This window comes from Stegostoma tigrinum, unplaced genomic scaffold (assembly GCF_030684315.1).
Source record: "Stegostoma tigrinum isolate sSteTig4 unplaced genomic scaffold, sSteTig4.hap1 scaffold_307, whole genome shotgun sequence".
In the NCBI taxonomy this organism is placed as follows: Eukaryota; Metazoa; Chordata; class Chondrichthyes; order Orectolobiformes; family Stegostomatidae; genus Stegostoma; species Stegostoma tigrinum.
Genome location: NW_026728235.1, coordinates 1 through 22,851, shown reverse-complemented (window position 1 = coordinate 22,851; position 22,851 = coordinate 1). Strand labels below are relative to the sequence as shown.

The 22,851-nt window shown below is 54.4% G+C and overlaps 1 protein-coding gene across 6 annotated transcripts in view; it reads left to right on the top strand.

Annotated features, from left to right (window-relative positions):
• Positions 1–18,259, top strand: part of npc1l1 (NPC1-like 1) — a 62,212-nt gene extending 43,953 nt beyond the window's left edge. For all 6 annotated transcript variants that reach the window (XM_059643872.1, XM_059643876.1, XM_059643875.1 and 3 more), the window contains 7 exons: positions 936–1,065; positions 3,497–3,552; positions 5,629–5,779; positions 7,224–7,455; positions 9,671–9,784; positions 9,999–10,161; positions 12,930–18,259. In XM_059643872.1, the coding sequence (XP_059499855.1) occupies positions 936–1,065; positions 3,497–3,552; positions 5,629–5,779; positions 7,224–7,455; positions 9,671–9,784; positions 9,999–10,161; positions 12,930–13,174 (1,091 nt within the window). In that variant the 3' untranslated portion in view covers positions 13,175–18,259. The remainder of the gene's footprint in view (positions 1–935; positions 1,066–3,496; positions 3,553–5,628; positions 5,780–7,223; positions 7,456–9,670; positions 9,785–9,998; positions 10,162–12,929) is intronic.
• Positions 18,260–22,851: the final 4,592 nt, after the last annotated feature.

The window sequence follows — 22,851 nt, the reverse complement described above, 5'->3', positions numbered from 1 at the left end:
CTGTCTGACGTGGAAGGTTTCCATGGTGTTTCACATGGGATCGCAGTGTTCTGGGGGGCTGACGTCTCCACGATGCGTGTGGGGGGGGGGAGGGGCGGGGTAACAAAACGCTGATAAACATAAGCTCTTCCAAGTATTAGCTTGTGCCCCCCCCCCCCCATAATAGGTCGCCCCGGGCTCTCCATTCAGTGATTGGGGGACAGTCTTCGGGCGAGGTGGAGGACTTCCTCAGGGGCTCCCCCCCACCCAACCCCTTTGCAGGGGCACGTGCGGGCTGGAGGATGGGCGACGTTGCTCCCATTGGCACAGCATCAACCCCAACCACCGCTTCCCCCCTCCCCCCCCACCCCACCCCACCCCACCCCCGGCAGAAACCCGCAAGAAGTGAAATGGGCGTCGACGGGCGCCCCGTGGGGCAGTCCCGAGTGCGACAATCTGAGGCCGTCGGCCGAGCCCCTGACGCCTGCCCACGCCATGACCCGGGTGGTTGTGGGGGGCGGTAGTGAGGCACAGGGGGTGTGGGCCGAGCCGGTCCCCTGACCCCTGCCCACGCCATAACCCGGGTGGTGGTAGGGGGCGGTAGTGGGGCACAGGGGGTGTGGGCTGAGCTGGTCCCCTGACCCCTGCCCAAGCTGTAACCCGGGTGGTGGTGGGGGAGTTGGGGGGGGTGTGGTAAACTGCTCGGTGCCCGCAAAGGGACCACGCTTGCGCCCCTTTCCGAAACACCGGGGCATTCTGGGAGCCTGTTTCCACGGCGACGCCTCAGCCAGTCGGACAGCGGGATAAATGCCAGGGATGGTCTGGGCAGTGGGGCATTCACGTTGGGTTTGTTGAGGTGGTGGGTGGGGGGTTGCAAATGCTCCATTCCTCCCCGCCATCGTTAGATCGCTCAGCCTGAGGCCCAGGTTCACCTCTTTCCCTTCCATCTTGTCCAGATCAGCTTAACTGCCGTAAGACGTGCATGGCGTCCAATCAGAACGGTATCATCCGGCCAGACATCGAGAAGTTCAATCTGTACCTGCCCAGATTCCTGAATGATATTCCCACCCTCCAGTGCTCCAAGGGGTAAGTGGTTTGTCATGAGCCGAGGGAACTTAATCAGGCTCATGCCCGCTGAGGAACATGATGGAGGAGGCTAAAAGATGGCGCCACAGATTGAAGGTGCCAACCCCACCAGCCTTGCCAACGAGGCCCAAAGGCGTCGCTTCTGGGGTAGGCCTCTCCCAGCCTGCACTGTCAGGGCCGACCTCTCACCTCAAAATCACAAGCTACCATTCCTACCCCCACCACCCACTTCCTCGCCCAGGGCCTCCCGCTGTGTCCGATCTCTTTGTCAATGGATGAACATGTCCTGATCCAAAATGGCTGCGATTCCTGAGCTTGATGCCTCCCAAGTGAAGTTGTCGCTCTCCGTGCTCACCCTGTCTTTTCAAAAGGGCCGTCTCGCCTGCTTGCAGAAAATGCGGAGCCTCTCAAATCTCTCTCACGTTTTCCTTCCACAGTCCAAAGATGGGCAGGTTAGGGTGGATTGGCCGTGCTAAATTACCCATAGTGCCCCAGGGATGTGCAGCTTAAAGTGGATTGGCCGTGCTAAATTACCCATAGTACCCAGGGATGTGCTGGTTATGGTGGATTGGCCGTGATAAATTACCAATAGTACCCAGGGATGTGCAGCTTAAAGTGGATTGGCCGTGCTAAATTACCCATAGTACCCAGGGATGTGCTGGTTATGGTGGATTGGCCGTGCTAAATTACCCATAATGCCCAGGGATGTGCGGGTTAGGGTGGATTGGCCGTGCTAAATTACCCATAATGCCCAGCGATGTGCAAGTTCGGGTGGATTGGCCGTGCTAAATTACCCATAATGCCCAGGTTGGGGTGGATTGGCCGTGCTAAATTACCCATAGTGCCCCAGGGATGTGCAGCTTAAAGTGGATTGGCCGTGCTAAATTACCCATAGTACCCAGGGATGTGCTGGTTATGGTGGATTGGCCGTGATAAATTACCAATAGTACCCAGGGATGTGCAGCTTAAAGTGGATTGGCCGTGCTAAATTACCCATAGTACCCAGGGATATGCTGGTTATGGTGGATTGGCCGTGCTAAATTACCCATAATGCCCAGGGATGTGCGGGTTAGGGTGGATTGGCCGTGCTAAATTACCCATAATGCCCAGCGATGTGCAAGTTCGGGTGGATTGGCCGTGCTAAATTACCCATAATGCCCAGGGATGCACAGGTTGGGGTGGATTGGCCGTGCTAAATTACCCATAGTGCCCAGGGATGTGCAGGTTAGGGTGGATTGGCCGTGCTAAATTACCCACAATGCTCAGGGATGTGCAGGTTAGGGTGGATTGGCTGTGCTAAATTACCCATAGTGCCCAGGGATGTGCGGGTTAGGATGGATTGGCCGTGCTAAATTACCCATAGTGCCCAGGGATGTGCAGGTTAGGGTGGATTGGCTGTGCTAAATTACCCATAGTGCCCAGGGATGTGCGGGTTAGGGTGGATTGGCCATGCTAAATTACCCATAGTGCCCAGGGATGTGCAGGTGAGGGTGGATTTAATCTGGCGAAATGCAGGGTGACTGGGATAGGTGTGGGTCTGGGTGGAATGCTGTTCAGTGGGTCACTGTGGACTGGATGGGCTGAATGGCCTGCTTCTACACTGTTGGCATTCTATGCGTGATGAGATGAAATCTATAAACTCTATGCCTTGTGTGCTGATGTTTTCTATGTGCAGAGTACCCCCTCTGATGTTTCACAAGAAGGGCTAATGTAACATTTTGCCGAATATCTGAACCTCCTCAGTGAGTTGGGACGTCACGTTGAGGCTGTACAGGATGTTGGTGAAGCCTTCTTCTGGAGCTCTGTGTCCCGTTCTAGTCGCCGTTACAGGACGGACATTATTGAGGAGATTTACCAGGATATTGCCGGGAATGGAGGGTTTGAGATACCGGGAGAGGCTGGGACTTTTTCCCTGCAGCGTAGGTGGCTGAGGGGTGACCTTATCGAGGTTAATAAAACCATGAGGGACATGCAGAGGGTGAATGGTCCTTTCTGTAGGGTGGGGGATTTCAAGACTAGGGGGCACATTTTAGGGGTGAGAGGGGAAAGGGTAGAAAAAGACATGGGGGGGCAACTTTTATATCCACAGAGAGTGGTCCGTGTGTGGAATGAGCTTCCAGAGGAAGTGGTGGACGGGGTACAGTTACAACGTATAAAAGACATTTGGATAAGTACATGAATAGGAAAGGTTTGGGGGGATATGGGCCAGGAGCAGGCAGGTGGGGACTGGGTTAGTTTGGGACAGCATGGACCGGTTGGACCGAAGGGTCTGTTTCTGTGCTGTGTGACTCTATGCCTCTGTGTAAGGAGGGAGTTGGGACTTGGAAATGTCTGTGCTCAGGTTGAGCAGTGTGGCACGGTCACTGTTAGCGCATTCTATGTTCTTTTTAACCGATGGTGATCACCATAAGGAGGACCTTTTCCCTTCCAGGGGTCTGGGAGCTTATGGAAATGCGGTGAAAAGAGACCCGAATGGTGCGATCTTGGGTGAGTGCTCGGGAAGATGTTCGTTGGTAAAGCCTGTCTTTTGGGGAACCGGTGTTTTCCTCCCCCGCTCCCCACCCCGCCCCCACCACCCCCCCCCCCCACCCCCACCCCCACCCCAAGGCCGTGGAAACATCTAGAAATGAAAAATAGTGGGCAAATAGGCAGCAGAGGTCAAAATATAGAAACACCAATCTGAAATGCCAGGCTATGCCCATCCCCAACGAGAGAGGATCGAACCATCGTTCCCCTTGACATTCAATGCGAACGCTGCACCAAAAAGGTCAGGAGCTGGGATTGGTCAATGGCTGTCCGTTTCCAGCCAATGGCTATCTCTAGCAGGGGAGAACCTCCCTTTGACCTTCAATGGCGTTCCCATCACTGAATCCGCTCCCCCTCGCCGTCTACATCCTGGGGGTTACCACTGACCACAAACTGAACAGGACTGGCCCCACAGAAACACAGCGGCTACAGGAGCGGGTCAGGGGCTGGGAATCCTGCAGCGAGTAGCTCCCCTCCTGACTCCCCCCACCCCCGAAGCCTGCCCCACCATCGACAAGTCAGGAGGGCGATGAAATACCCCCCACTTGCCCCGGATGGGGGCAGCTCCTACAACACTCAAGAAGCTCAACAGCGTCCAGGGACAAAGCAGCCCCCCTACTCGACTGGCCCCACACCCACAAACATCCCACTTCACCCCCCACCACCGACACTCAGTCGCAGCAGTGGGTACCGTCTATGAGATGCCCTGCAGCGACTCACCGAGGTCCCTCAGGCAGCACCTTCCAAACCCACCACCCACTTCCATCCAGAAGGACAAGGGGCAGCAGGTACATGGGAACACCACCCCCCCCCCCCCCACAAGCTCACCCTCCGAGCCCCTCACCATCCCCGACTTGGGAAATATATCGGCCATTCCTTCAGCGTCACTGGGTCAGAATCCTGGGACTCCCTCCCTGAGGGCACCGTGTGGGGGTCCCTACACCACATGGCTCACCCCCACCTTCCCAAGGCGGGGGAAATTAGGAGCAACTCATGCTGGCCCAGCTACTGAAACCTCGCGTCCTATGAACAATTCATATGTTGTAAAAATACAGTGAGAGCTGTGATTTCCAATGCAATGAATGTGACAGTGTTCTGAGGTTCACATGATGGGACCCTGACCTCGGTCCACCTCCCGGCACAGCTACAATGAACGAAAGGGACTCCTTCTCTCCTGTAACCGTTTCACATGCCTCAATCCCTGAAATGTGGATGGAGTTTAATTGAGATAAATGTGAGGGACTGCGCTTTGGGAAAGGCACATCAGGGCAGGACTTATACACTTAATGGTAAGGCCCTGGGGAGTGTTGCTGAACAGAGAGAGCTTGAGGGGCAGGTACAGAGCTCCCTGAAAGTGGAGTTGCAGGGAGACAGGGCGGTGAGGAAGGTGTTCGGTACGCTCGCCTTTATTGGTCAGTGCGTCGAGTAGAGGGAGTTGAGAGGGACATTTGCAGCTCTACAGGACATTGGTCAGGGCCCCTTTTGGAATACTGCGTTCAATCCCGGTCTCCCTGCTACAGGAAGGATGTTGTTAAACGTGAAAGGGTTCAGAAAAGATTTACAGGATGTTGGAGGGTTTGAGCTACAGGGAGAGGCTGGGGCTGTTTTCCCTGAAGGGTGTCCTTATAGAGGTTTATAAAATCATGAGGGGCATGAACAGGAAGAATGAACAAGGGGAGTCTAAAACTAGAGGGGCATAGGTTTAAGGTGAGAGGGGAAAGATTTAAAAGGGACCTGAGGGGCAACATTTTCACGCAGAGGGTGGTGTGTGTATGGAACGAGCTGCCAGACGAAGGGGTGGGGGCTGGTACAGGGACAGCATTTGTGGATGGGGACATGGATAGGAAGGGTTTAGAGGGATAGGGGCTAAATGCCGGCAAATGGGACTGGATTAATTTCGGATATCTAGGCGCACGGACGAGTAGGGCCGAAGGGTCTGTTTCCATGCTGCACAGCTCTCTGAGCAAAGTTGTCAGGAATTTCCTGTTTCTTTTTGCTCGGGAAATGTATAACCTCGGATGTGTTTCTGCCGCTCAGCCTCCAGATTCATGGCTTACCACACCCCACTGAAAAATTCACAGGAGTACACTGCTGCGCTGAAGATAGCCCGTGAGATCGCTGCCAACATCACAGAGAGCATGAGGGAAGTCCCGGGGACCCATCCAAACTTCGAAGTCTTCCCATACACGTGAGTTTCCGTCCAAGGTTCGGGCCTGAGGTAACACCGTCTCTGTTCCATCACTCCTGTGTTTAATTGAGCGATGGATGCTCGTCGTGTTTGATTCACCCAGGCTGAACGCATCATACAGTTCAGCGGAGAGCCTTCGGCCCGTCTTGCCGCTCCCACCCAGCATTGCGCCTGCCTCACTTTCCCATGCTAGGCCAAAAGCCTCAAAAGTTGGGACACCTTAAGCGCTCACCTTTCTTAAAAGTTGTCAGGCTTCCCGCCTCGACACTTTCCACACCGTAGGGATTCTACTATTTTCTACGGTCTATAACTCCCCTTTGCAGTCAGGGGCAGTCCAGACCCCCCACCCGGGGTGACAACATTTCCTCAACTCCCATCCCAAACTCTCGCATTTAACTCTACAGTCGTGATCCCTCCTTCAACTCAGAGGCTTTCTATTTCCCCTTCCCCATCCGCTGCCCCTCATAATCCTCTGCTCGGCCGCCTCCCTCGGCCTACCCTGCTCCAAAGAAGATAACCTGACATTATCCAGCCTCTTTCCGGCTCCCTCCCGGGCAACGTCCTGGTGAATCTCCCTCTGCGCACCACCGCCCCCCCCCCCCCCCCCCGGCACCCCTCCCCAACTCTGGTACGATCCCATCCTTCCTATGTTGCTGGGACCAGACCTGTGCGTTAGCTGTGACCTCACCAAATTGCTGGACAGCTCCATCATTAACCTCCGTTCTCTTCGAACCGCGACTGAGAAAGCATGTGATAACCACCCTCATAACTCACCTGATCATCTTCAGCATCTTGGAGCATGGCCCATTCACTGAGAATTCCCGTAGACGCTCAGAGAGCTGTGCAGCACGCAAACAGACGCTTCGGCCCTACTCGTCCGTGCATCGAGACATCCGAAATTAATCCAGTCCCATTTGCCAGCATTTGGCCCATATCCCTCCTAACGCTTCCTCTCCATGTCCGCATCCAGATGCCTGTTAAATACTGTCATTGTACCAGCCCCCACCACTTGCCCTGGCAGCTCGTTCCACACACCCTCTGGGTGAAAAAGTTGCCTGTTACACGCCTTTTCAATCTGGATGGAAGTGGGTCGTGGGTTTGGAAGGTGGGCACTCAGTGAGTCACTGCAGGGCATCCTGTAGATGGTACACACTGCTGCGACTGAGAGTCGGTGGTGGGGGGTTGGGGAGAGTGGGACGTTTGTGGATGTGGGCGCCAATCGAGCGGCGGGGGGTGGGTGCTGCTCTGTCCCTGGATGGTGTCGAGCTTCTCCAGTGTCACTAGAGTTGTCCCCATCTGGGACAAACCCTCCTGATTTGTCAATGGTGGGACAAGATCAGTGTGGGGGGGGGGAGCGGGAGTTATTTGCTGCGGGATTCCCAGCCTCTGGACCCAATGGTGAACTGTCACTTGACAGCGATGTGCCCGTCTCTCTGCATCACAGGATCACCTATGTATATTACGAGCAGTACCTGACCATAGTGAATGAGGGCCTCTTCAACATCGGACTGTGCCTGATCCCGACATTTGTGGTCTGCTGCATCCTGCTGGGAATGGACATTCACTCGGGATTCCTGAACCTGATCACTATCGTGATGATCATCGTGGACACAGTCGGGGTGATGACCCTGTGGGACATTCCCTACAACGCCGTGTCCCTCATCAATCTCGTGACGGTGAGGGACTCGCAGTCTGTGGCGCGTGGTCACGTTTTCTCTCTCTCTCTCTATCGGACTCTCCAAAAGGGCCATTTGTCCCATCGAAGCCAACAATTCCAGCCTGTCCCACCTCCCTGCTTCCCGCTCTGAATCGGGTCACAGCTGCTCGGAGCGTAAGACCACTCCTCAAAACAAAATCTATGGTTTACAAGCAATTACACTATCGCCCGCACTTCCCTGCGTTACATTCCTCCCTTGACGCCCCTCCCCAGTGCCTCCCCCATGTTTCCAGGCAGTGCATTCCACGCCATAACCATCCTCTCGGTAGGAAAGTTCTCTCGCACCCATGTTTCGTTTGCCATCATTTTAATTCAAATTCCCCTCTTCTTCTTTCTACAAACAGGAACTGCGTCTCCCTCTCCATTCTGTCCAGTACCCGCTCCTGATTTTGAAAGTCAGACGCCCTCTGCTCTCCAAGGAGAACAGCCCCAACCTCTACACAACATCCTCATCAGTGACGTTTCTCATCCCTGGAACCATTCTTGTATATCGCTTACATGCTCTCTCACCAACGCACTCCCACCTTTTCCTGTAATGTGCTTTTCTATCCCTGTAACGCTGCATTTCTGAATGGCGAACCCACCTAACCTGCGAACCAGAGGCAATTTCCCACAGCCCACCCACCCTAACCCGCACATCCCTGGGACCTATGGGTAATTTAGCACGGCCAACCCACCCTAACCTGCACATCCCTGGGCACTATGGGTAATTTAGCATGGCCAACCCACCCTAACCTGCACATCCCTGGGCACTATGGGTAATTTAGCACGGCCAACCCACCCTAACCTGCACATCCCTGGGCACTATGGGTAATTTAGCACGGCCAACCCACCCTAACCTGCACATCCCTGGGCACTATGGGTAATTTAGCACGGCCAACCCACCCTAACCTGCACATCCCTGGGCACTATGGGTAATTTAGCATGGCCAACCCACCCTAACCTGCACATCCCTGGGCACTATGGGTAATTTAGCATGGCCAACCCACCCTAACCTGCACATCCCTGGGCACTATGGGTAATTTAGCACAGCCAATCCACCCTAACCTGCACATCCCTGGGCACTATGGGTAATTTAGCACGGCCAACCCACCTGAACCTGTACATCCCTGGGCACTATGGGTAATTTAGCACGGCCAACCCACCTGAACCTGTACATCCCTGGGCACTATGGGTAATTTAGCACGGCCAGTCCACCCTAACCTGCACATCCCTGGGCACTATGGGTAATTTAGCACGGCCAACCCACCTGAACCTGTACATCCCTGGGCACTATGGGTAATTTAGCACGGCCAACCCACCTGAACCTGTACATCCCTGGGCACTATGGGTAATTTAGCACGGCCAGTCCACCCTAACCTGCACATCCCTGGGCACTATGGGTAATTTAGCACGGCCAATCCCCCCTAGCCTGCACATCCCTGGGCACTATGGGTAATTTAGCACGGCCAATCCACCCTAACCTGCACATCCCTGGGCACTATGGGTAATTTAGCACGGCCAATCCCCCCTAGCCTGCACATCCCCGGGCACTATGGGTAATTTAGCATGGCCAACCCACCCTAACCCGCACATCCCTGGGCACTATGGGTAATTTAGCACGGCCAACCCACCCTAACCCGCACACCCCTGGGCACTATGGGTAATTTAGCACGGCCAGTCCACCCTAACCTGCACACCCCTGGGCACTATGGGTAATTTAGCACGGCCAGTCCACCCTAACCTGCACATTTTTGGACTCTGGGAAGGAAACCAGAGCGTCTGGAAAGTGGAGACATGGGGAGAACGTGCAAAGTTGCTGTCGGTTTTGAGTCGAATCCAAGTCCCTGGCGCCGTGTGGCAGCAGGTGCTAACCACTGAGCCCCTGTGCCCACCCTTGTACCCCCCCCCCTTTTATACTCTCCTTCAATGTTCTTCCAACCAAAGTGCTCCGCCACACACATCCCTGCATTGAACCTCCTTCGGAAGCCGGGACGCGGGTTTATAAAATTGCCGCTGTGCCAGTCTGCCGTCTCTGCGAGGCGCTGACTGGCAACGCCATGAGTCCTGACTTTCTACGGCCTCCCCCGCCCCAACCCCGGCAACTCCCGGCGCTTTGTCACCCCCAACACCACCCCCCCCCCCGACTCCTCCCGAGGTCTTACTCTGACATCTGTTCTTTCCACCCCCTGCAGGCGGTTGGCATTTCCGTGGAGTTTGTCTCTCACCTCACGCGCTCCTTCGCCATGAGCACCAAGGAGAATAAGGTGCAGCGTGCCAAGGAGGCCACATACACCATGGGTAGCGCGGTAGGTAGGGGCTGCGGTCACATAGCGTCACGTACGGGGGGAGGGGCGAGGGGGGCGTGCATGTTGCGTGGCTTTTGGGCCGAGGGCTGAGCCTCTGGGATCGAGGATGACTCGCTGTGGGGGTCAGCGTGGGGGGCGGGGGCGACCTCCCGACGTAACCTCCGCTCGCTGCCGTCGAGGCTTCACAGTTGATTCTCCCTCCCCCACCCCTCAGGTGTTTGCAGGCGTGGCGATGACCAACCTCCCCGGGATCATTGTCCTGTACTTCGCTCAGTCTCAGCTCATTCAGGTCTTCTTCTTCCGCCTCAACCTGGTGATCACCCTACTGGGCCTCGTTCATGGCCTGGTCTTCCTGCCTGTACTCCTCAGCTACTTCGGTGAGTACGGTTCACGGTGAGTGGAGGGCCGAGCGAGCGAAAGGCAGCAGTTGGTCAATGGTGGGCGTGAAATATGTTGGCGTTGACGCTCCAGGGCGTGGTGGAGGAGGGGCAATTTCCAGAAGTTAGTTGTACATTCAAATCCAATTTGGTTGACACTAGGTTCATTTAGTTTATCTAAATACTAACACCGATTCCTAATCCCCGTTTCGACCCTCTTTCTCGTTAGCCATTTGCGGTTTCCATCCCTCTGTTCACCTCCCTGTTATGGGAAGGATGTTATTAAGCTGGAGAGGGTTCAGAAGAGATTCACTGGGATGTTGCCGGGAATGAGAGATAGTGGGAACGGCAGATGCTGGAGAATCCGAGACAACAAGGTGTGGAGCTGGATGAACACAGCAGGCCAAGCAGCATCTCAGGAGCACAAAAGCTGACGTTTCAGGCCTAGACCAGAAGAGGGAGAGGGGAAGGGGATTCTGAAATAAATAGGGAGAGAGGGGGAGGTGGATAGAAGATGGAGAGAGGAGAAGATAGGTGGAGAGGAGACAGACAGGTCAAAGAGGTGGGGGTGGAGCCTGTAGAGGTGAGTGTAGGTGGGGAGGTAGGATGGGGATGCAGGAACAGCAACTCATATTCCGCTTGGGAACCCTGCAGCCTAATGGTATCAATGTGGACTTCACCAGCTTCAAAATCTCCCCTTCCCCCACCTCATCCCTAAACCAGCCCAGCTCGTCCCTGCCTCCCTAACCTGTTCTTCCTCTCACCCATCCCTTCCTCCCACCCCAAGCCGCACCCCCATCTAGCTACTAACCTCATCCCACCTCCTTGACCTGTCCGTCTTCCCTGGACTGACCTATCCCCTCCCTACCTCCCCACCTACACCCTCTCCACCTATCTTCTTTACTCTCCATCTTCGGTCCGCCTCCCCCTCTCTCCCTATTTATTCCAGTTCCCTCTCCCCATCCCCGTCTCTGATGAAGGGTCTAGGCCCGAAACATCAGCTTTTGTGCCCCTGAGATGCTGCTTGGCCTGCTGTGTTCATCCAGCTTCACACGTTCATATTTTTGTTGCCGGGAATGGAAGGTTTGAGTTATAAGCAGAGGCTGGCTAGACTGGGAGCTTTTTCGTTCAAGCATAGGAGGTCGAGAGGTGATCTTATTGAGGTTTACAAAAGAATGAGGGGTTCAGATAGGGTGAATGGTCGGTGTTGGGGGTGGTTACAGTTATAACGTTTAAAGGTTATTTGGATTAGTACATGAATAGGAAAGGTTTGGAGGGATATGGGCCAGGAGCAGGCAGGCGGGGACTAGTTTAGTTTGGGATTATGGTCAGCACGGACTGTTTGGGCCGAAGGGTCAATTTCCATGCCGTGTGACTCTATGGCTGTCAAGGTGTTGCCAATGTGCCACCACACCCAGTGGCAGTGCGTACCAGTGCTCCCCACCCCCGCACCCTCTCCCCTAAGCATTCCCCCCTCACCTTGAACCAGAGTCCTGCTGCAGCTGAACTTCCCACCCCTGGGCAAACAGCCCCTGACAATCTGTGTGCCTCTACCCAGTTGCCCCATAGCCTCCAGAGAAAAGGGTCTCGGCCCGAAACGTCAGCGTTTGTGCTCCTGAGACGCTGCTTGGCCTGCTGTGTGCACCCAGCTCCGTGCTATCTTCCCCCCAGTTTAGGTGACCCCTGCTCATAAATAAAATCAACCAGACCAGGCAACGTTTAGATCAGACCCTCTCTCCAAATTGTCCGGCTGGGAGTGTGTGGGTGACCAGAGCTGCACCCAATATTCCAAAGGCGACCTTCCTAAAGTCTTGGACAGCCGTAGCATTAAATTCAGAACCCGAGCGTGCTTTCTATCATTCTATATTTAATGCTGCAGGCTACAAAAGCTGACCAATTGTCTGATTACGTTAACATTGGACTTAGTAATAGACTCATAGAGCTGTACAGCACCAAAACAGACCCTTTAGTACAGCCTGTCCATGCCAACCAGATATTCTAAATGCATCCAGTCCCGTTTGCCAGCATTTGGCTCATATCCCTCTAAACCCTTCCTATCCATGTCGCCATCCACAAATGCTGTCTCTGTACCAGCCCCCACCCCTTCCTCTGGCAACTCGTTCCACACACGCACCACCGTCTGTGTGAAAACGTTGCCCCTCAGGTCCCTTTCCCCCTCTTGCCTTAAACCTATGCCCCTCTAGTTTTGAACTCCCCTATACCTGGGGAAAAGGCCTTGTCTATTCACCCTGTCCATGCCCCTCATGGTTTTATAAACCTCTATAAGGTCACCCCCTCAGCCTCCGACGCACTGGGGAAAACAGCTTCAATCCCTTCCTACAGCTCAAACCCTCCAACATCCTTGTAAATCTTTTCTGAACCCTGTCAAGGTTAAAAACACCTTTCCCATAGCAGGGAGACCAGAATTGAATGCAGTATTCCAAAAGTGGCCCTGACCAATGTCCTGTAGAGCCACAACATGACCCTCCCAACTCTCTCTACTCAACGCACTGACCAATAAAGGCGAGCGTACCGAACACCTTCCTCACTGCCCTGTCTACCTGCAACTCCACTTTCAAGGAACTATGTACCTGCCCCTCAAGGTCTCTCTGTTCAGCAACACTCCCCAGGACCTTACCATTAAGTGTATAAATCCTGCCCTGATGTGCCTTTTCAAAATGCAGCCCCTCACATTGAGCGAAATTAAATTGATGGGTGTAGACCAAAACATTTCCTGTTTCAGCAACGATCTGCTTCTATATTACCAGGACCAGGCATTAATTCTGCTGCATTCCTGCAACGAGAGATTACGAAGGACCCCCTGGCAGATAAGGCAGACGTTGACGGTTGCTTTCACAACTTTGGCTATAAGGGATCTGTTGACCACTCAACAACGCAGTGTAATGGGTCAGCGCCGACAGAGGAAGATACAGTGCCTCGAGACAGAGACGCTTCGTTGGAGAAAGGATCTGACTCGGCAGGAAATTGTACAGATGCTGTCACTTCATGTTAACGCCTACTTCTGTTCAGAGACAAAGGTGGAGCTGTGTGGGAAATAGAACTAGGTCGCCAGCTCTCACTGCTGGTCGCGGACCACCACGGCAGGAGCCCTGAGCATTCCTCACATCCCCCTTCAAACCACCCAGCTGTTGGCATCCCCCGGTGGAAATCTGCCACTGTTTTAAATTGTCCCCGTGTGCGGGCCGAATCCCCGGGTATTCCCGGTCCACAGACGCAACGCGGATCTACCTCGGCCCCCGAGATCCTTGGGATCCGGTCCGAAAGGAATCCCGAGCCCCAACCACCATCCACCACCTCCACTTCCTTGCATAGCCCGAATGACAGACACATCCACTCAGCCGACCGTCGCTAAAGCCGGGTGGCATCACAATGGCATAAAGGAGGCGTTGTGCCCTTAGCGCAGCTGCTTGCCATGAGCTGTCCAAATAACCCGCGCTCCGGCCTGACACACCCCCACAACTTCCCTGCGAATGCGTCCACCCGCTCCCCAACCCCGTTGTACTTCCCAAAGTTCCCAAGCGAATTAGTCTCCCCGCCAGCTTACTGATATACTCCCTCAACTCATGTCAGACTCATAGAGGTCTGCAGCGTAGAAACAGGCCCAGTTTTCGTGACTGATCGAGTCCCATTCGCCTGCGTTTAGTCCATATCCCTCCACATTTATCCCGTCCAAATGTTTCTCAAATGACAAAACTCGGCAGGGCCTCCGGCAGCCTGTTCCAGACACTCACCACCCTCTGTGTGAGCCCTCTGGACCCTGTTATATCTCTCCCCTCTCACTTATGTCCTCCAGTTTTACACTCCCCTACCCTGGGGAAAAGCTGTCGGCTATCCCCCTTATCTGCGCCCTTCATGGTTTTATGAACCTCTTTAAGGTCACCCTTCCAACTCTAACTAACTCGAACCTTCTGGGAGATCTTTCCTGCACTCTTTCTAGGTTAATAATATCAGGGGGAACAGAACCGAGCGCGGTCTTCCACAACTGCCCTGTACAGTCACAACACGGCCCCCCCGACTCCCATACTCAACGCACTAGCCAATGAAGGCAAGCGTACCAAACGAACGCTGAATGAACTGCAGACGCTGTGAATCAGAAACACAAATATAAATTACTGGAAAAGCTCAGCAGGCCTGGCGGTGGGGTGCGAAGAGAAATCAGAGCTGGCGTTTCGGGTCTGGTGACACTTCCTTAGAACTTTTGCGATCAAATCTCCCCTCAGCCTACTCGCGCTTGTCTCCAGACACTTTTGCAGCCCCCAGATCCACCATTCCCGCCATGCTGTAATGACCTTCCTGAGGTTTGGTGAATTGGATGCAGTGCTCCGGAAGAGGCCGCAGTGTTTCGAAAACGGTTGCAGAAGTGTTTTGTTTTTAAAAAAGCAGCTGTTGTCTACCCGAAAACTCGCCCACGAAGGATTCCACGCTTCTGCGTTTAGCGACACTTTGCGTGGTGGGGTCAGAGGTCAGCGCTGATGCCTCACGGCGCCAGGGACCCTTGTTCAAATCGACCCTTAGGGCAACTGTCTGAGTGCAGAGTTTGCAAGTTGGCCCCGTGTCTGCGTGGATTCCTCGGGGGGCTCCGGTTTCCTCCCACACTTTGTACAGGTTACGGTGGGTTGGCCGTGCTAAATTACCCATAGTGCCCAGGGATGTGCAGGTTAGGGTGGATTGGCCGTGTTAAATTACCCATAGTGCACAGGGATGTGTGGGTTAGGGTGGGTTGGCCGTGCTAAATTACCCATAGTTCCCAGGGATGTGCAGGTTAGGGTGGATTGGCCGTGCTAAATTACCCATAGTTCCCAGGGATGTGCAGGTTAGGGTGGATTGGCCGTGCTAAATTACCCATAGTTCCCAGGGATGTGCAGGTTAGGGTGGATTGGCCGTGCTAAATTACCCATAGTTCCCAGGGATGTGCAGGTTAGGGTGGATTGGCCGTGCTAAATTACCCATAGTTCCCAGGGATGTGTGGGTTAGGGTGGATTGGCCGTGCTAAATTACCCATAGTTCCCAGGGATGTGTGGGTTAGGGTGGGTTGGCCGTGCTAAATTACCCATAGTTCCCAGGGATGTGCAGGTTAGGGTGGATTGGCCGTGCTAAATTACCCATAGTTCCCAGGGATGTGCAGGTTAGGGTGGATTGGCCGTGCTAAATTACCCATAGTTCCCAGGGATGTGCAGGTTAGGGTGGGTTGGCCGTGTTAAATTACCCATAGTGCACAGGGATGTGTGGGTTAGGGTGGGTTGGCCATGCTAAATTACCCATAGTGCACAGGGATGTGTGGGTTAGGGTGGGTTGGCCGTGGGGAACACAGGGTTGACGGGGTGAATCTGGGTGGGATGCGCTTCGATGGGCTAGCTCCCACACTGTCGGCATTCCCTGATACACATCGCAGGCATATGCTGCTTTAGCTCAGGGCCTCGGTCTCAGCCTATGTCGGGGGAGAAAGGGGGTGATCAGGTGAGTCTCCACTTTAATAGTCATCATCTACACAACAACTGACCCTCGCCAGCCCTGGGCCAGGCTGCTGGCTTAACACTAGTGTGAGGCAACCGGGGACAGGCAATAAATGGTGAGCCAATAAATACCCTGATTGTTAAAGGAGTGGGGAACGAGAGATCTGCTTCGACGCGGCCCGTTAGCTGCGGGTCACCCTGAATCGGCAAGGCGTTGGGCGTTCGGCTGGGAATTTCCTTCACTTCCCTTTAAAAACAAGAAAGTGAGGGTTGGGTGGGCAGGGTGCGTGCTGGGTCCCGTCGAGGCCCAGCTGTCAAAAATGGCGGGTGACAGCAAGAGAGTGGTGGCCGTGGAAACCGCAAGGCAAGATGACTTGCTCCCTGTCTGGTCTCCCTCCCCACTTCGGCTTCCGATTAAAGAAGTGACTGTTTCCTCAGACGTGAGGAGGGGAAAATAACGCAGAAGTGTCCAAATTGTTGGGTCGGCGATCGTTCCTCCCTTTGACCCTGGCGTTGGCGTGCTGCCGTTTCGGTCCTTTCTGAACGTGTTCTGTTCTCAGTCGCACTGCAGCGGTTACTCGTGGCCTGCACAGAACAGAAAGGAACACGGCCATCGACAGCTCCGGGGTTTATATCGTCGTTTGGGAGTGACACCCACGCGTTGCGCCCCGGTAAAACATGCACGGAGGTTTGTCCCTGCCCGTTGGGAACAAAGCCTTTCTCCACCTGCCGGTGAAGTTAAAACCGCGCCGGGAGAGGGGGTTGCTCTGCAGTCCCAGGAGGAGGAGGCCATTCTGCCCCACGATCCTCCGTGCACACTCAGTCCAGGTGAAGACACACCCGGGCCTTAACCCTAGCTCTGGCCTGGCCATTCAGGAAGACCTGATGACTTGGGTTCAGAAATTTCCAGCGGCGTGGAAGCATATTTCAATTGGGAACAGGAGGAGACACAGAGGGGAAGATTCTGTACTATTTTGGCGATCCTCTCCTCAGTTACGGTGACCAGAACTAAGTCCATTCCCCAGAATCAAACCTGGGTCTTTTAAGACTCCTATCAGCTCTGACTCCTTGAGGCAAAAAAGGCTTGACGTCCCCGAGCTGCCTTGAATATTTTTTTGTTTTGATCTGCTCCCGCATCATCTCCAAAGATCGCTCATTTCCCTGTATCTTTGCCTTCAGAAAGTAATCAGATTGACTGTCTTTGGTTCTAAAGCCAACTTGCCCATCAAACTCTGTCAGTGACAGCTTTGCCCACTCACACCCTCAGGTGATGTCCCCTGCCATCCCATCCCCCTTTGAGATGGCACCGAACTGAGCTAATTTGGGCCAGCCCTTCTTCAGGCACCTTGCCTGCCCATTCGCCAGACGCCAACGGTCAGATTGCAGACACCAGGCTACTTAACAGGCACGCCCAAAGAAAAAAAAACACTGCTGGATTGGTCATTCCCCCTTGTGCCAGTCGCGCCGAAGAGGTGCCAGCCAACAGCTGGTTTTCAACCTTGAAACTTCTGCCCTCCCTCTGAATAAAAATGAAACCTTTCGTGAAAATATTTAGGCCAAGCTAATAGCATACTTTTGCTTTCAACGAAAGGGATATTGCTGTAAAGATCTGCCTCCTCAGGCTCAATGTCGCCCCTTAATTCCACTGAGAACCTACCTACTGCTCAGGAAACATTCAACGAGGCAGCTTCACTGGGCCCAAGAATTCCGCGGATTTGCAAACCCTTCGGGTGAAGAAGTTCCTACTCAGCTCAGTCCTAAATCTGCTCCCCCTCGTTCTAGTTTCACCCATCAGTGAGAACACCCTCTGTGTTCCTACCCTCTCCCTTCCCTTGTAATTTTATACGTTTCTATAAGATACCACCCTGCCCCCACAATTCCTCTAAATTCCAACAAGTATAGTCCCCAAGGTGCTGGGGAGTAGTGTGACTTACCAACTGGGCCTCATGTCCCACCAAAATGGAAACTTATCAGACTTTTGCTATTCTATTCGCCATTTTATTTCGCCCAGCAGAGCTACATTCTACTCATGGAGGAGACCGGGGCTAGACTGAGCCAGTAAACGGTGAGAATGTACTCTGAGTAGATGTGGTTAGTCTGTAAGCCTTTGTGCGATCCTGCTCGTGGTGCCCACGGCGATGCAAACGCATGGCTGTTCTCTCCGTCTCTCCTCTCCCCATCCCACAGGCCCCAAGTAAGAGACGCTGCTTAAGCCATGGGTACAGCGGGCGCCATGAACTCTGTGTCACAGGAATCCGCTCCCAATTGGTAAATCTGCTGCCTCGACCCCTTGTCTCTGTGGACGCTGTAAAGGAGAGAGAGAGAGTTACAGTCCTACTTTAAAAAAGGGCATCGATGCAACTGGCTTCCAGAAGTAGTGGCATGTGGTTGCTGTGTGGGGCAGGATGATACGGAGGTGAAATCCCATGTGGAGAGGCAGCCGAGTGGCTGGAGAAGGTGGATACACAGCGGTGGCCGTGGCTCTGTGGCTCGAAGAGGTCAAGTGTTCGAATCCCACTCTGCAATTCCCAAAACCATCACAGCTGGGGGGTGGGGAAGAAGTGGGCACTGTTTCTCCACAGGAAGCTCTTCCTAGTGTCGTAACAACAAGAACCAATTAAATAAAAAACGACAGCTCACCCGGGCAGTGATGTTTTTTTGGGATCTTGCTGTGCACCCACTCACCGGCTGAAATGCTGAACATAGGCGTTACTGAGTTAAACTTGATTTCTTCTTTAAAAAACTCATTGTGTAAAAGTGTCCAGCAAAGAATTTAAAGCTCAAGAATGCTCTTAAAAACTTAATTTTAAAGGAAAAGTGGGCAATTCTGACTATTGTCAGCCTGAGTGCAGACATAAACTCCCATCTGCGGATGGCAGTTCTCAACTCGCAACTGAGCGTTGCCTGTAAAAATGTTTCCTAACCCCACTCTGGAGAGATCTATCTTCCTGTTTAGAGCATGACCCTAGACTGCCTGATCAGAGGAAGCCACTTCTATCAACCTGAGCTACTCCCCACAACATGGTGATCAATCGGGTTGATTTGATTTTCAGAGAAGCAGGCCATTCGGACCGTCGAGGGCGCACTGACCCTCAGAACGGCATCCCACCCAGACTCACTATCCCTGTACGTCCTCACTTCCCATGACCAATCCACACAGCCTGCACAAAACAGCACGGCCAATACATCCCACATTCCGGCACAGTCAGGGGAAAGTGGAGGAAAACCGCTCAGCGAATGCGGAAACTCCGCACAGGCAGTCACCCGAGGCTGGAATCGAACCCGGCTCCCTGGTACAATCCCCCCCGTTACAAACTCCCGCACTTCAGCAAAGGCCATCTGCTTTGGGGAATCTCTCAAATCCGTGGGGCTCATTGTGGTTCAATTGCACAGAACTCCCCTCGTGGGCAGCACATCCTGCCTCAGGATGTGTTCCAGTCCCCCCTGAGAAAGGCTGATGCGATGTTAGCATTTCTGTGTAATTTCTGTGGCCGACCATGACACTTCAATAAGCGATAACCACCAGGATTGTCAGGCAGGACACGGGGGATGTTGGTGATGGACTCACACTGTTTTAGTGATCCATCACGTGCGTCCGCGCGCGCGAGTGTGTGGGTGTGTACGTGTGTGCACGTCAGTGCGGGAGTGAGTGCAGGAGTGTGTGTATGAGTGAGTGAGTGTGTGTGTGTGTGAGTGGGTGTGGGAGTGAGTCTGTGCGGGAGTGAGTGGGAGTGAGTCTGTGAGTGAGTGCAGGAGTGAGTGTGTGAGTGAGTGCGGGAGTGAGTGCGAGTGAGTGCGAGTGAGTGTGTGAGTCGGTGTGTGAGTGAGTGAGTGCGGGAGTGAGTGTGTGTCGGTGCAGGAGCGAGTGCGTGAGTCGGTGCGGGAGTGAGTGTGAGAGTGAGTGTGAGAGTGAGTGTGTGAGCGAGTGAGTCGGTGTGTGAGTGAGTGCGGGAATGAGTGTGTGTGTGTGAGTGCGGGAGTGAGTGTGTGCAGGAGTGAGTGTGTGAGTGAGTGAGTGTGTGAGGGTGGGAGTGAGTGTGTGAGTGAGTGCAGGGGTGCGTGAGTCGGTGTGTGAGTGAATGTGTGAGTGAGTGTGAGCGGGAGTGAGTGTGTGAGAGCAGGAGTGAGTATGTGAGTGAGTGCGGGCGTGAGTGTGTGAGTGAGTGCAGGAGTGAGTGTGTGTGAGTGAGTGCGGGAGTGAATGTGTGAGTGAGCGTGTGAGTCAGTGCGGGAGTGAGTGAGTGAGTGTATGAGTGAGTGCGGGAGTGAGTCGGTGCGGGAGTGAGTGTGGGAGTGAGTGTGTGAGTGAGTGTGTGAGTGAGTGCAGGGGTGCGTGAGTTGGTGCGTGAGTGAGTGTGCGGGAGTGAGTGAGTGCGTGAGTGGGTCCGGGAGAGAGTGTGTGTGAGTGAGTGCGGGAGTGAATGTGTGAGTGAGTGGGGGAGTGAGTGTGTGAGTGAGTGTGAGGGAGTGAATGTGTGAGTGAGTGCGGGAGTGAGTGCATGAGTGAGTGAGTGTGAGTGAGTGCGTGAGTCGGTGCAGGAGTGAGTGAGTGTGTGACTGAGTGCGGGAGTGAGTGTGTGAGTGAGTGTGTGACTGAGTGCGGGAGTGAGTGTGAGTGAGTGCAGGAGTGTGTGAGTGAGTGCGGGAGTGAATGTGTGAGTGAGTGCGTGAGTAAGTGCGGGAGTGAGTGTGTGAGTGGGTGCGGGAGTGAGTGTGTGAGTCGGTGTGTGAGTGAGTGTGGGAGTGAGTGTGTGCGGGAGTGAGTGTGTGCGGGAGTGAGTGTGTGAGTGCGGGAGTGAGTGTGAGAGTGACTGTGGGAGTGATTGTGGGAGTAAGTGTGTGAGTGTGCGGGAGTGAGTGTGCGGGTGTGAGTGAGTGTGTGGGAGTGAGTGTGTGAGTGAGTGCGGGAGTGAGTGAGTGAGTGCGGGTGTGAGTGAGTGCAGGAGTGAATGCGTGAATGAGTGAGTGCGGGTGTGAGTGTGAGTGAGTGCGGGTGTGAGTGAGTGTGTGAGTGAGTGCGAGTGTGAGTGAGTGGGGGAGTGAGTGTGTGCATGAGTGCAGGAGTGAGTGTGTGAGTGAGTGAGTGCGGGAGTGAGTGTGAGAGTGCGGGAGTGAGTGTGTGAGTGAGTGCGGGAGTGAGTGTGTGAGAGCGCGAGTGAGTGTGTGAGGGAGTGAATGCGTGTGAGTGCCTGAGTGAGTGCAAGAGTGAGTGTGTGAGTCGGTGTGTGAGCGAGTGCGAGAGTGAGTGTGAGTGACTGAGTGCGGGAGTGAGTGTGAGTGAGTGCAGGAGTGTGTGAGTGAGTGCAGGAGTGAGTGTGTGTGAGTGCGGGAGTGAGTGTGTGAGTGAGTGCGGGAGTGAGGGTGTGTTGGTGCGGGAGCGAGTGCGTGAGTCGGTATGTGAGTGAGTGCGGGAATGAGTGTGTGTGTGAGTGAGTGAGTGTGGGAGTGAGTGAGTGCATGAGTGAGTGAGTGTGTGCAGGAGTGAGTGTGTGAGTGAGCGTGTGAGTGAGTGCAGGGGTGCGTGAGTCGGTGTGTGAGTGAGTGTGCGGGAGTGAGTGTGTGAGTGAGTGCGGGAGTGAATGTGTGAGTGAGTGCGGGAGTGAGTGTGAGCGGGAGTGCAGGAGTGAGTGCGGGAGTGAATGTGTGAGTGAGTGCGGGAGTGAGTGTGTGAGTCAGTGCGGGAGTGAGTGAGAGTGAGTGAGTGTGAGTGAGTGAGTGTGTGAGTGAGTCAGTGCGGGAGTGAGTGTGGGAGTGAGTGTGTGAATGAGTGAGTGTGTGAGTGAGTGCAGGGGTGCGTGAGTCGGTGTGTGAGTGAGTGTATGAGTTGGTGTGTGAGTGAGTGTGCGGGAGTGAGTGAGTGGGTCCGGGAGTGAGTGTGTGTGAGTGAGTGCGGGAGTGAATGTGTGTGAGTGGGGGAGTGAGTGTGTGCAGGAGTGAGTGTGTGAGTGAGTGTGAGGGAGTGCGTGAGTCGGTGCGGGAGTGAGTGCGTGAGGGAGTGAGTGTGGGAGTGAGTGTGTGAGCGAGAACGGGAGTGAGTGCGTGACTGAGTGTGAGTGAGTGCAGGAGTGAGTGCGGGAGTGAGTGTGTGAGTAAGTGCGGGAGTGAGTGTGTGAGTCGGTGTGTGAGTGAGTGCAGGAGTGAGTGTGTGAGTGAGTGTGAGAGTGACTGTGGGAGTGAGTGTGAGGGAGTGAGTGTGTGAGTGAGTGCGTAGGTCGGTGCGGGAGTGAATGCGTGAGTGCGGGTGTGAGTGTGAGTGAATGCGGGTGTGTGTGAGTGAGTGTGAGTGAGTGCGGGAGTGAGTGTGTGCGTGAGTGCAAGAGTGAGTGTGTGAGTGAGTGCGAGTGTGAGTGAGTGTGTGAGTGAGTGTGTGAGTGAGTGTGTGAGTGGGTGCGGGAGTGAGTGTGTGAGTGAGTGTGGGAGTGAGTGTGTGAGTAAGTGCGGGAGTGAGTGTGTGAGTGGGTGTGGGAGTGAGTGTGTGAGTCGGTGTGTGAGTGAGTGAGTGTGTGACTGAGTGCGGGAGAGAGTGTGAGAGTGACTGTGGGAGTGAGTGTGTGTGCGGGAGTGAGTGTGCGGGTGTGAGTGCGTGGGAGTGAGTGTGTGAGTGAGTGCGGGTGTGAGTGAGTGTGTGCGAGTGTGAGTGAGTGGGGGAGTGAGTGTGTGAGTGCAGGAGTGAGTGTGTGAGTGAGTGCGAGTGTGAGTGAGTGCGGGAGTGAGTGTGAGAGTGCAGGAGTGAGTGCGTGAGTGAGTGTGTGAGTGAGTGTGTGAGTCGGTGTGTGAGTGAGTGTGAGCGAGTGAGTGCGTGAGTGAGTGTGTGAGTCGGTGCGTGAGTGAGTGAGTGCAGGAGTGAGTGCGTGAGTGAGTGTGTGAGTGAGCACGGGAGTGAGTGTGTGTGTGAGAGTGCGGGAGTGAGTGCGGGTGTGAATGTGAGTGAGTGCGGTGTGAGTGAGTGCGGGTGTGAGTGAGTGCAGGAGTGAGTGTGAGTGAGTGCAGGAGTGAGTGTGTGAGTGAGTGTGCGGCAGTGAGTGAGTGTGTGAGTGAGTGTGCGGGAGTGAGTGTATGAGTGAGTGTGTGTGTGAGTGCGGGAGTGAGTGTGTGAGGGAGTGAGTGTGAGTGTGTGACGGAGTGAGTGTGAGTGTGTGACTGAGTGCGGGAGTGAGTGTGTGTCAGTGAGTGCGGGTGTGAGTGTGTGCGGGAGTGCGAGTGTGAGTGAGTGTGT